The 13,714-nt window shown below is 38.1% G+C and overlaps 1 protein-coding gene across 3 annotated transcripts in view; it reads right to left on the bottom strand.

Annotated features, from left to right (window-relative positions):
* The window catches only part of trappc9 (trafficking protein particle complex subunit 9), a 166,044-nt gene that overhangs the window by 53,318 nt on the left and 99,012 nt on the right, over positions 1 to 13,714 (bottom strand). For all 3 annotated transcript variants that reach the window (XM_026299857.1, XM_026299858.1, XM_026299859.1), the window contains one exon: positions 276 to 429. In XM_026299857.1, coding sequence (XP_026155642.1) covers positions 276 to 429 — 154 coding nt within the window. The remainder of the gene's footprint in view (positions 1 to 275; positions 430 to 13,714) is intronic.

Genomic DNA, 13,714 nt, shown 5'->3' with positions numbered 1-13,714 from the left:
ACATCTTCAAATATTTCACCATACGCTTCCCCATCTGTCAGTGCAAGCAAATAAGTTTCCTCCTGGCCAGAGGGCCCCCAGATGTAGGATCCAGATGCCCCGTATCACTCATCTGACTCATGTTAACAAACACTTAATAGCTGCAAAGCTGACTAAATCTGTTTAACCACTTAAAAATATCAACATTATACACTAACTTTGTACCAAGGCTCAGCTCAGGCTGGTTTCTATGATATACTGCAGCTCTACAGTACATATAACCAATGAAAGGATATGATGCTCCACCAGATGCCCAGTTTGCTGTTGATCTGGCAGCCCTGGGCATGATGTCGCTCCTCCTCCAGCTGTTTGGGGTTAGTGAAGCGAGCTGTCTCCTGATCTAGCTGTGGCAGACTTTCAAAGTCAAACTTGTCCACCTGGATGGCCATCCTGAAAAAGGAGATGAGAGAAACATTTAATGTATATGCACATGCAAGTTTCAGTTTAGATCATTTCTGACTAACCAGAAGGGAACTAAACTGTTACGCAACTGACTTTTAAACTTTAAATAAGGGTTCAAGTGAGTTGGATTTCTGGAGGCTCAGACTAATCAAGTTGAATTTGGTTATAGATGATATTTTCAGTTCACCTTTAAATTGGATGATTTGTGCACAAAAAAGTGAAAGCATTTACTGTACTGTAGCTTACTGACTGATTTTTGAATTACTGCTTTCCCCTCCACTTTTCTCTCCAAAAAGCAAAGACACTGAATTCACAAAAGCAGGGAAAATACTGGACAAAAAGCATGACTCTTTTATCAATAAAGACTAATTTAAGAGCACTAATGTAGTGTTTCTTCCTGCAGTTCTGTTAATTGGATTTCAGATAAGCTACTACAATATGCTACTTGGATAAACTACAAAGCATGATGAGACACTTAAACTGATGAATAAAACCCATAACTATCTAATAGTAAAACAGACATGCCGCAGAATATGAATACAATGTTACATTAACATAATTTCAGGTACAATAGTTTCCATAGACAACCAACATCAATTATATAGGGATAACAAAAGCCATTAGCAAAAAATAGATTTAATAGGTGAATGAAATTGGCCACATTTTATTTAGTCGCACCAGAAAGTAGAACAGTAAAATCTGAGCATCTTTGTGAAGTATGTGGTCCTAGAAGTTTGGTAGTAAAGGGTAGCTGGCTAACACACAAGCTGGGGCACATGTGGGCACTAGTCAGCCACCATATCTCTGTTTATTTTATTCAGTGCCCTTTACTCCCCCTGACATTTGGTTCTCAGGACTGTGCACCATTTAATTCAATGAAGAGTCATTAAAGGGGAGGGGGAGCTAGCAGGTTTTGTCAGTAAGCCAGTAAGCTCTGTAGTTCACACATTTTATTAAAAAAAAAATCATTTAGATTTTCAACTCCTTTCTGAAAATGTTATATTTTTTCTTGTAAAGATAGAGAAGGAATAAACAGGAACAGATCCAGCAAGTTATGATATGATTAAAGAGATATCACTGGAATGTATTCATTGTGCCTCTAAATTCTGCCATTTCAGTGCTTTTATGACCAGGCCTTAAACGACTTTCTACTACAATGAGACTTAATGGAAACCTAATTAAACCCAGCAAAACCATTTCACAAAGTCCATAAAACCTATTAAAGTAGTGCTCAGGTATACACATGTCATGCCTTGTTCAGTGCAGAGATAAAGGCTGATTTAATAGGAGAAATATGTTGCTGTCAACAGTATACACAAGAACAGACTTTAAAATACCCATCATTTTGCTCATCTTCGTCTACAGAATATTTAAAGAAAAACCTTTCTCACATTCCTGCCTGATGACACCCAATGTTAACTGCTTTCAATTTCTGACAAGTGATAAATTATTTATCTACTCAGAACAAACACCCTCAGGTCCAAACTTCCACTTCTATACAAAAGTTACATCTAAGTTTTTCATCAACAAGAGCCAAGGTGTTCATGCCCAAGGTTACGTCAAGTGTCACAGTGAGCATTCGATGTGTATGTCTAACAAACTAAGCAAATAACTGCATTAAAATGACCTCAAGCCACCTCTCATGACTCCCACAGCATTCAAAATCCTGCGGTTGGTATTTTCTGGTGATTACACACTGATGACAACATATTTATAAATGTTCCATGTCTGCTAATAGATCCCTGTAATTAATTTTGGAAATGACCTAACTTTGAGATATGTATTGAACGTCTATGCCTACTAAGGCCTGGGTATAATACAGCAGTACTTCAGAGGAAAGCAGAAATGTCTCAGTCCTCTTACTGGTGCCACAGTGAGTGATACTTCAAGTGTTGAACTGGGAGACAGAAACCACCAGAGTCATCTTCATCTTCACACAGAGAGACCAGAACATAAAAAAAGAAATAAATAAACTATCTGCAGTCAAAATTTCCTGCTAAGATAAATGACACATTGTGACTTGGGCAGCTAGAGTAACTGCACATTTCCAGGACAATCCTCTCTATAGGAGGCCAACTTGCAATAAAATGTTTTTATAAAAGTGGTGTATCAGTGTGCCACCCTATTTTTTTTTCCACTGCTTTGTCCATAACCATGCAGATGATTTCACAATGAGCGTGTTAAAGAGCTGAAGCCACTTAGCTTGCTTAGCTCTTTGACAGGTAAAATACAGTGTATTGATCAGTAGGTTCATGCCTTGATGCCAGCTCTGAGGCCAGGGAGTCATTTACAAAGAAAGTAAGTTGAGCAAAGCTGCACTGACCTTGGCTTTGTTGATTAAAAACTACATGAGCAGTGTATGGAAGTTTTCTGGACTCTTCACTCAATTTGCAATTGGCAATTTCAACATGCAATTTGAAAATGCATTTTACAATTCAATTTGCATCCTAATTAAGAAAAATTTCTCAAGAAATATCCCACTTTACTTCAGTTCACCCAACATCCCTACAGACCTTTGTGGCTAGACTGGTTATATATATATATAATTATACATAACAGTTTAACACAACAGAACCAGCAAAACACCAGTTCTGTTTTAAAGACAAATAAACCTGTAAGTGTTGACATTTACCGACCTTACAAACCATTTCATAGTCAAAATAACTGTAGTTCTCTCCACCTGTGTGTATTCTCTACTGTCCACACTCACAAAAAACAACAAAAACGTCTCTTCTAAAGCATGAGTTTGCTCAGTAATGTAAAATACCATTGTGGTGAAAACATACAGTACATGCACATATACACAAATATTGCATATTTCTCTAACGTAAACTTCAATATGAAAAACGGTCAGTGACACACTGTAACAAGTTAATCTGGTGTTGCTTTGACAGAGCATAGCGTGATCTGTGCACTGCATCCAAGCTAAAGTCAAACTGTAAAGTGTTTGAACAATTCTCAAATCGACTTTACATCAGAATAATCACTGATGATATATGAAACAGACAAGAACTCTTCATCGAGGTCAGTGCTGTTTTGAGCAGGCATCATCACAGTCACCTATAACCTCTCTGGCCTCCCCAACCACATTGTTCATGTTTCAGATACAGCTGTGCTGCCTGCAGCATAGTGCACACACAGTAACAGCTCAATATATATATATATAATTACATGCAGATATAACATTAGCAGCGCTCTTAATTTACAGAGCAGCACCTGTGTGTAGGTTTGCAGGTAACCAGATAGCTACCGAGCTAACAAGCTAATGCAACCAAGATAACTTTAGCCCAGGCCAGGCTAACTGACAGCTAAGTCAGGGCAGAAAGCTTGTGAATCATTAATGAAATTACACCACAAGAAAAAAATCTCTTGATGAGTCCAGACATGCAAGCACATCAAAGTAAGATGGAGGAGAAAAGGCAATGCAATTATCATTTTAGAGCCTCTGCGAAAAAGCAGAACACAAATTAAATAACAATTAAGACTTCAAACCAGAGACGAAATGAACACTCCTGCTCTTGCTGCACCACACTAAAATATATCCGCCTTTGAAGATTAGAGGCACTAAGCTTACAGGATGTCACTGACTGAAGTCCCATCTTCAAATGGGAGGTGCTTTGAGTGTGGTCATCTTCAAAAGCACACATTACATGCTAAGTCTAAAAATACTGTGTTGCAACAATGCAGTTAGACACCAAATTGGAAGACTCAGTCTGGCAAGGCTGGTTTTCTTTGGACAGGTAATTACTAAGAGCCAGATGGCCACATTACATTGACACTTCAAATGGAAATTAATGTGGAAAGGGGGGCTTTTCAAGGAATAAAACCAAATGAAAAACAACAGCAGTGAAAAGACAATTTCATATTTTCTTTAAGTTTGATTGAATCTAACACTGAAGTTATGTAAAACGGGCTGCATATAGAAACTTCTCCTTTATAGCAATATTTTTTGGTAGAATCTGATTTGCTAGTGTTCTGCCTTCACAGCTGCTAACTTGTAATACTCTTCCAGGACTTTATGTTGCATAAAAGCCAGTCTAAAGGAAAAGTAATGGATCTGCTAAGACAGAGGCAAAGGAAATGATACAGTTGTATTGGTACAGTGCTAATAACAGGCTACTTATATTGCATTTGAAAATGAAAATCGAAGGACTACAGTTAGTGTGTTATGAACACCCACAGTATTACACACTTACTGGTTTATGTGTTTGATAATGACAGCTGCATAACTAATGTGAAACTTGATAAAGTTGACAAAAGTTCAAATAACAATTTTTTTCTTTTTTGCCTGAATAAAAGTTTAAATAACCTTCAACTGCAATGAATTGGAAATTTAAATGTGATTAAAAAACAGAAAACTCAAAATACCATATTAGCTAGTCCACAGTATTTCCAAGTGCAAAGACCACAACAATAACAAAGAGCACATCAAACCTTTAAGTACCCTCAAAGTTTTTTCACTAAGGCAAGAGAACATTACCGAGAATTAGACCGTATCGAGAGACTAATCTAGCCTTTTACAAGGCGTTTAATAACAACCTGTTTGCCAAGCTGGGGCCAACGTCGAACAGCTCCAAGCCCAATTCCCAGGCCATATCAGCTCCACATCTAGCCTCTCACCGATAACAGACTGTTTGGCCTTTATTTCCATGGCCGAAAAAAGCATCAAGGGTAGACGGGTGATTGGAGAGGCAGATAAATGAATGGAATGATTTCACAAAAATTTCTATCTGTTCAAAAGAGTGAGCAGCATATCAGGTAGCTTTCATATAAACTCTATAAAGACATGCATAGATGAAAGTACATCTCTAGAAATATGTCCATGCATACATATAGAGAGGTCTATTTTCTTGTCGGCATGTATCAGTCTGCAGTACTGACCAAGTGGCATTGTTGTCAGGTGAAGACAATACTTTTTATTTATAGCCTGCATCTATTTGGTATTTTGATGACTCACAATGAGCTTTAGAGTCGAAGCAAAGCAGAGGTTTATTATAGAGATCTGTGCTACACAGAACATGCTGAAAGTACATGGCATAAGATAAAGTCATGTGTTTTCACTGCTCTGCCAAGCTGTGCATGTTTGAACAGATTGTGCATAAAGATTATCTTTAAGCAAATATTATTTTGATTTAATAAAACCATCAAGCAGGGAGAAATAAGATTAAACTCAATGTAGACACGTCGCAGCGGTTGACCTGACTACTGTATCTAACAAACTACCACAATCAAGTCTGCAGCCTAGAAAAGACATTTCCATAAAAGTAATTTGTTTCGTCAAATATGTTTTAGAGAAAATACTGGCGCCTATGTTGCATTCAAGGATACCATTTTTTCTAGTCCAGAAAGTTTCTCTTCCTTTGCTGCCATGTCTTATTTTGGCTACTTACCTATTGTTAAGGTTAAGGAAAGAGGCTTTGGTTAAATTTGAAGTCTAGACTTTACAATCCATGCCTCAAATCAGACCATGATCTTAATAAACAACAAACCAGTCTAGCTTTTCTTTCACAAGCATGTGCTTTGAGTTGTTTAAATATAACAGCCACAATAATCATGTTTAGTTCCCAGAAAAAAATAAATAAAATGCAATAACAGCAATTGTTTTACAGACACGACCAGGATAAACATTTTATGTTGGTGTAAATAGTAAGCAGGTTTATATTCATTATACAAGTTTCTTGTAAATACAATATGTAAACAACTATAACCAGGGTGTATAAAACACCCAGTGTTTCCAAAATAGTTGTACAAGGAAAGAATTTGTAAGAAAAAATGTCGGTCATAATTCACAATAATGGAAATTATGGAGTGTGACTTACAAATATATGTAGGTGCCACAAACACCTGTTGGAGTCTAGCACTTACATACGTCTTCCTACAGAACCTTTTCCCAAGACACATCTCGTCTCTTTGTGCATTATAATCACAAATTATTTTTAAACAGTATTTAAATTACTGTAATTTAATGTACTGTAATGTCTCTTAGATTTTACCCCCTAACCCTGCACAACATTTGCCCCAAAATTTTCTTCTGCTTCTGCATGAATATTGTCAGTCCATGGAGAGATGATAATTAAACAAAATCAGAAAGGAAATGAATAAATATTTTTATGCAGTTAACACAGAATGAAGCACATTTTTTCATCACTTGGAAGATAATGGAATAAACAGTATCTTCTGAGAACAACAACAGAATGAATGGACAAGTAATAAACCAACCGTTATGTATATTAGGTTGTATAGCAAAGGTGACTGAGTTCAAAAATCTTTCATTTTATTTTTCTGTTAAAAAACATCTAAAAGCACACCAGACCCGTGTCATTTCAAATCACTGTGTCCACTGGGTGTGACTTCTGACACTATATTGCTAATTACCACCATCCTGAAATAAGCCGTGGCAGTGAAGCCTTTTTAATGGCTGTAATAACACCAGCTCAGGATGAGCAGGTCACAGTGAAATGACCCCTTCCTAATTAAATGCTGTGTTGTCTCAGACCAGAAGTACATGATAATCACATTTAAGCATATGGGGTTCGCTTTTATCTAACCACTGCAAAGACATGAATCATTTCAACTGCGAGCTCCATAAATTCAACTGTGGACACTAACTGCCAGTTCAAACACTTCAGATCTATACAGATACAGGACAAGGGATTGGTTTGCATAAAAACATAAAATCTACAAAATATAATAAATATATATATAATAACAAATAACTTGATGAAATTAATGATGGTGAAAGGTAATGATGGTGGTGACACCAATGTTATATGTTACTGCTTCCCATCAAATATCTGTATTTAATATTGCAGATACTAATATATTATTATTGAAGAAGTTATTTAACTTATTTGTGGGAGATGTTTTATAGTTGCCTAGTGGTTTTTACTACTCTCTGTCTCTAGTGTGTGACTATAGGCATGCTGTGTACTGTCTGACTTATGCGCTACACAGTCTGCAACAGAACAACAGCTCATTTGCAAGCAACATTTTTATCAGAAAGCTTTTGCATCTTTTCTAACAGCCTGTGATTGTGTTATGTCACCAGGGAAAAGCTGAGAGCAAAGACACTCTGACAGCCTGTGTGTGTTTTCACAGAGAGGGTTATTTTTAGCTCACGTGCAAGAGCTTAAGGGTGGAGATCCATAGAGGCCTGTGCAGAGGCAGCCGAGAGCAACAGTCTATTTTTAGACTGCGGCTGACTCTGTGTAACTCGCTTTTTTCTCTCCCTTTTTTTTTGCAGCAGCTGCAAAGGCAGCAGCAATCCATCTATCCATGTCTCACTCAATATGATGAGCTGCAGTAAAAACTAATGCTTACAGCCAATTACTGCATGAGAATTGTTATCGAAGAATGCTTCCGTGCAGACAATCTCCTAAAGCTCTGGCTGTCATTAAAATTGAGGCTTTGTAGACTATTACTAAGGTTGACAGAGTGATCTATTTTTATCCTTGCTGCTGAAACCCAGAAGCTTTTTTGGGGGGACATTTTGCCATTATTAGACAGCACTGTAGACAGCGAATACAGTCAAGTCAAGTCATGGGGTGGTGGAAAGGAATGACATGCAACTAAAGTTCCCAGCTGGATTTGAAACAGGAACATTGCAGTTAGTAAATTGCTCTACATCTTAGAGATTTTATACATATATATATTACCTTAGTCAAAAAACATTGTTCCCATGCCCTATCCTCAAAGTATGCATTTATATAGGCTAATAGATATGTGAACTATTGCTGTGAAGTGAGAAAAAGGCTGGTTTGATTTGAAGGCTGTGAAAGATCAAATGCTAATATTTCCACTAGGCTGGGACTGTTGAGACTGGGATAACTGACTGCAGATGCATTATGTGCTCTGCTACCATCAAAACTAGCACAATAAGGGGAAAGGTGGTCACCATGGAAACAAGCTTTGTTTGAAAAGCTCATGCAATAAGGTGTGTCTGCCCTTGTGTGCACCGATCCGGCAGAGCCAAAAGGCATGGCAAATGAAGAGGAGGCATGGCTGAAAATGAAAAACTGCTGCAGTGAGCACTAACCCTGGGTCTACTACAGGGGGTATTACTGAGCTGGCTCTGCAATGATAATGGTAGACAACAGTACAAACCAGTTAGTGTCTAGGGGTTGATGTTGAGATGAGATGTAAACCTGTAAAAGCCTGTTTAAATCTCTGGGAGACAGCAGTGGATTCTGTGGTGACTGGGGGGGGCAAGAAAGTCTTAAAACTCTATAAACGAATATATTTCTCCATTTCAAGCACTGTTACTTTTTTAAAATTGTGATTTAGAATTTGGTTTTGATGCTATTGCTACATCAGTACTGCCTGTCATACAAGAACAGTTACTCATTTTGATATAAAATTATTGTGGCTGAGCAGGTCAAAAAAGTGGCAGAAACACTGCTGTGAATTTTCTAAAACAAAAGAAATGTGCACTGCATGGTGCAAATGAATCTCCTGGAAGACGCTGTGGATAGACTGCAAGATCAGATCACACAACAAGGTGACAGAGGATGTTCTCACACTGGTTATATTTCTACAGCTGACAACTAGAGATAAGTGGCTCAGGCATCTGCTCCTCAGTTCTGATAATTAGATTAATGTTCAAACACTTGCATCAAACCCTTTCTATACAAGAGTCAGCCTCAAAGCAACTTGACTGACTTAAAGCCAAACCCACGTAATTACCATATACTGCTTATGAACATTCCTTAAAACTCCAATTCATATTAATAACAAAAACTTTAATTTGCTCCCTCTTATCATAATTTGCTCATTAGTTAAAAGAATCAGTTGCAGAAAAGGTCAGGGCTGTGCTGGCAGCACACAGAATCATTTCTTTTTCCTCAAATGAAAGAATATGAAGTGAGGATGGCCGCTGCTTGTGCGGAGCAGTGACCATAAGAGCCATCGTTTTTCTCAGCTCAAGGTGATTAACAAAACAACCACCAAGGTATAAAGTGCAGGGTGATTTCATCATTTTGCAAAAAAAGAATAAATAAACAAATAAATAAATGAAAAAATAAACTGACTAAAAGTTAATATGTGTGGCACAGCATGCTGAAGAGCCCAGTATCTCTAATCCTACTTTTATGGTCCCAATTAATTGTGAAAACCAAGAAAAAGACCTTTTCTATTAACATACATCACTGCAATGGATTTCATTATAGTGGTGTCAATGACCATTTATCCATGAATTGTTATTAATAATTGAATCCACCCCAAAACAAACACACTGAGCAAAAAAGATTTTGGGTCTTGAACATTTGAATGTACAGTATCGCTGGCTGACCTGTTGGACACCACAACAAGATGCATCAGACACTGAGCACATACAGAAATCTACAAGTAAAATGTATGCAAGGTACCAGAAAAATGATGGTTTTGGTGGATAAATGTTCATTTCTTAAAATTCCTTCACAATACAGTCATTTTGAAATGACATTTGTGCTCATCTTGAAAGGGACTGCCATCATCATGTTTTTTTCAGGAAGCAAAACTGTGTCCTGTCACATTAACCATCAAAACAGAGCAATGTAAACTGTCAGTAAACGGACTGTGGGTTTGGAGTAGCATTGGGCTGCATCACAGATGGTGCCTTTGTCTATTTAAGGAGAAGGAGTAAGGTAACAAAATCAGGCACCCATCTTCAAGTCTGTCTAAGCAACATCCTCTCTTCTTCAGGTGTAAATCTATTTTACTGGTAGATGTAAAGTATGTAGCGTTAGCACAATAACATGATTCATCGATCACTGGGACATCTAGTCCACTTCTGTTTCCAGCAGCTTAAATGTTTAATCTACACTAGCAACATAGTTCAGCTAAGGCTGATGGGGATGCTATTATATTTGCATGTATATAGTCATAAAGCAACATTTGGAAAAAAGCAGTTTTTCCCTGATGGTGACACTATCAACAATGCCAAGGGGTCATCACTGCCTTTATGATTCATCTTGAGGGGCGTGTCTGTGAAAAATTTTATGGAAATCCTTCCAATAGCTTTCATTCTAATCCACAAATTGCCCTGATCGTTGCACTGCCCTGACTTCCTCTTGCACCAGGGCAATGCCAAAATCATTAGGCTCCTGCAAGGATTCTTCAGTGTTTGTGCCAGATGTCATGGCACTCCCTCAAATAGTGTAATGAAAACACTCTCTAATTTGAGTCTGTAAAATAAAATAGAAAAATTCACATTGTGAACATTGTTTGACTTCAAATCATATTATGGTTAGAAAAATCTGCAACATCTAACAACAGAGGATGAGAAAGGTACAGATCCTCTACAAGTCCTCCTCTCTATGTACAGCACTGTCCAAAGGGCAAACAAAAAATGTTTGGCCGTCACTGTGTGGTGTTATGGCAGTCTTTAGGAACCTTGTCAGCCCCTCAGAAATCAAAGTGACCATTCACATTTTGATGTACTTTGTTTTTTTTCCACTCGCTTTTCAAGAACACCATCAAGGGGATAAAGACCTTGTAAAAGAGAAGTCTGTGAATGATATGAGAAGATGAAAGCAACACTCTGTCGCTTCCCCCTGTTCCCACCTCTCCACGTACCGCTTCAAACAAACACACTCCACAAACTCAACTTACTGCTCAGACACAAACAATCAGCACTTTGTTTTCCAGTAAATGTAAGTTATATGCTGTCAGTATCTAAAACTAAATGTGGCTGTAGCAGAAGCTCCCTGTTTCTGTCCTCATGTTCTTCTCTTACAAACAAAAAAACTATTACATCTCCCTTTGAAGCTGCTGTATTTGCCTTCATGTCTGAAGTGCTTTCCACCTTTTTTATGTATAGCCATGAAAAAGGCCAAGGTAAGCAATTAAAAATCATTTGTTGTTGGAGGTAAGGACAGATTATTGACGGAGTCATATTTGTGATTGTTGGGTTGAAACTTTAACTTCAGCAGCCCTGTATGAAGACTCAAGAAAACATCTTGCATCTGACACCTCATTCATCACAGAGCCAGAAAGAAATATGAAATGACAAGGCCATCTGATGTCGACAGAGGATCAGTTGGAGAGACAAGAACAATATGGTTCAGCAGATGGAGAGCTACACGTCTGATGCACAGTTTCTTTCTGTATGCAAAAATCGTACCCACTCTGAATAAGGCGTGTGTGTGAGCTGGGAGTGTGTCAAAAGAAATGATCAGTGTTTTTGCCAAAGGAGATGGGGATGAGTGACGCTGCATCCACTATTCTCTGCCTTGTAAGAGGTATCTTCAGAAATATTATACGCTGTGAAAAGAATCAATATGCTGAATCTGAGCTAATCTTCTGGTAATGAATTTATTGGTTGTGTCAGTCTGGCTTCAAGAGAAATCTCCATGGGATGAAAGAGCTGATTGGTGGAGTCAAAGGCAACAACTGTGTCTACAGGGAATGTCAGTCAAAGGGGGAAAAGACATGTAAGTCTATATATATACATCGGCAGTTGTTACGGGACTTGACATCTTTTGCCTCAGAGGAACATTGTGTCATATTGTATCAGTTTCTAGAGAAGCAGACTTTTTTAAATCAATTACAGAACTGGCACATTACAGATTCTGACCTCAACTTAAGCTCCTATGTATAACTGAGTATCAGTGAGAGATGGGTAAAGTATATGTTGGGATACAACAGTGATATAAGGTGATATAATGCACTAAAACTAAGAATCATGACAGAACAGTTCAGATTTTCAACCCTGCACATAAAACTTGGGAGTACATTATTAAATGTGAGAGTATTAGTTTTTAATTTGAGATGTAACTAGTTTTAGCTACTTTAAGAACAGTTAGTGAATTTAGTCCAGTGCTTCCTAACCTCAGGTCCTTCCAAAAGGGTCACTTATAAACCTGCAGGGGCCTTGAGAGGTTTAGTAAGGAAGGAAAAACAAACTTCTGTTACACAAGTTTGTATTAGTTTCTCAAACCTCTCTCTAGGTGCCTAGATGCGTTTATACACAGTGAAACATGCTAAGATGATGCTCACTGCTGTAACAGATATCCCATGCACCACAGCACATACAAGTTGTGAGGCTGTGACTTTTACAAGTCAATCATACCGGGCAACGTATCAGACAATTTTTGTAGGTGTCGTACCACAGGAGGTTGATCTATAAGTAACTTTGAACAGTTGCACCAAGAAATCGCAGCTGCTTTCAGCAAATGCTCGTTCTCTCGGCTACCATCGGAGTGATACCCATAGGGACAGAATCCATTTTTCCCCACTCTCGCCTCCTCAACCTTGTGATCTGATTTAATTGAATCTGAACATCTTTGCTCTTGTTATCCTTTGCTAATATTGTGCTCTGGCTCAAATGTAAAAGTCAAACATTTTGTAGCGCTTCCTCTTGCTGGCTTTTCCAGGATCACCTACCTTACTCAATACTCTGGAGCTTTTAATAGAATAATGGTAAATGCACAACAGGTGCTTTCAGACCAGAGGAACCTTTTTGTGGTTCTTTTGGAGGAAGTTCCCCTGAGGAAAATTCTGAGAATTTTTGATGGATTAAAAGAAAAGTGAAATGTTTCACTAGCATTGTTGTTGAATGTTGTGTAGAGTGACATTGCTATAGCACCCATCATCTGACTTAGAGCCTACAGCATTCCTACTGGCAGTGTGAATGTGAACAGAAAAAAGGCCCTTACGACGTTCCTCAGTGAGGTGGTTCCTTGAACTGGTTCCCTAGAACTATTTGGTCCAAAAGCACCTGTTGTGTAACAATAGTAGAGCAGAGTCAAAAAAGTCACAAAACTAATGCAGTATACATCCATCACTATATATGCTTCTAGTCATACCAAACAAAGGAAGGTTGTAGCAGCAAACACCTGTGTGCTGAAGAGACAAGGTGTCTTTTGTTGCTTATAAATTCACTGTTTGATTTGTAAGTGAAATTTCCTTTTCAAAACTTTGGTTCTTTCATACTAGCATATGGCATTTCAAATAGTGTAGGGTGTGAGATGGCAAATGTTCTCCTTTTACTTCCTGTTTTTAAGTTTGTCGTTTTGGAGAAACTAAATTGTTTAGTTGGTTTTCCCCAAACAAGCTAACTGATAACACATAGGGGTAAATAAAACATTATCTCCAAACTGCATTATTTTTTGGAGGCTACCTCAACGATGACCCCTTTGGCTCTGTCTGAAAAAGATCACTTTCCACCCCTCTATTTCCTCTGAAATAAAAAACATTCCAGGGCTGTGGCGAAACACCAGTGAGTCACCAACAGTGTACCTTTGCTCATGGCCAAGGGTGCATTGGAGAGACAGCGCTGACAGGAATCATGATTTGC

This window comes from Mastacembelus armatus, chromosome 11 (assembly GCF_900324485.2).
Source record: "Mastacembelus armatus chromosome 11, fMasArm1.2, whole genome shotgun sequence".
NCBI classification, from domain to species: Eukaryota; Metazoa; Chordata; class Actinopteri; order Synbranchiformes; family Mastacembelidae; genus Mastacembelus; species Mastacembelus armatus.
Note: the sequence above shows the minus strand (reverse complement) of the source record. Positions and strands in the feature narration are given on the sequence as shown.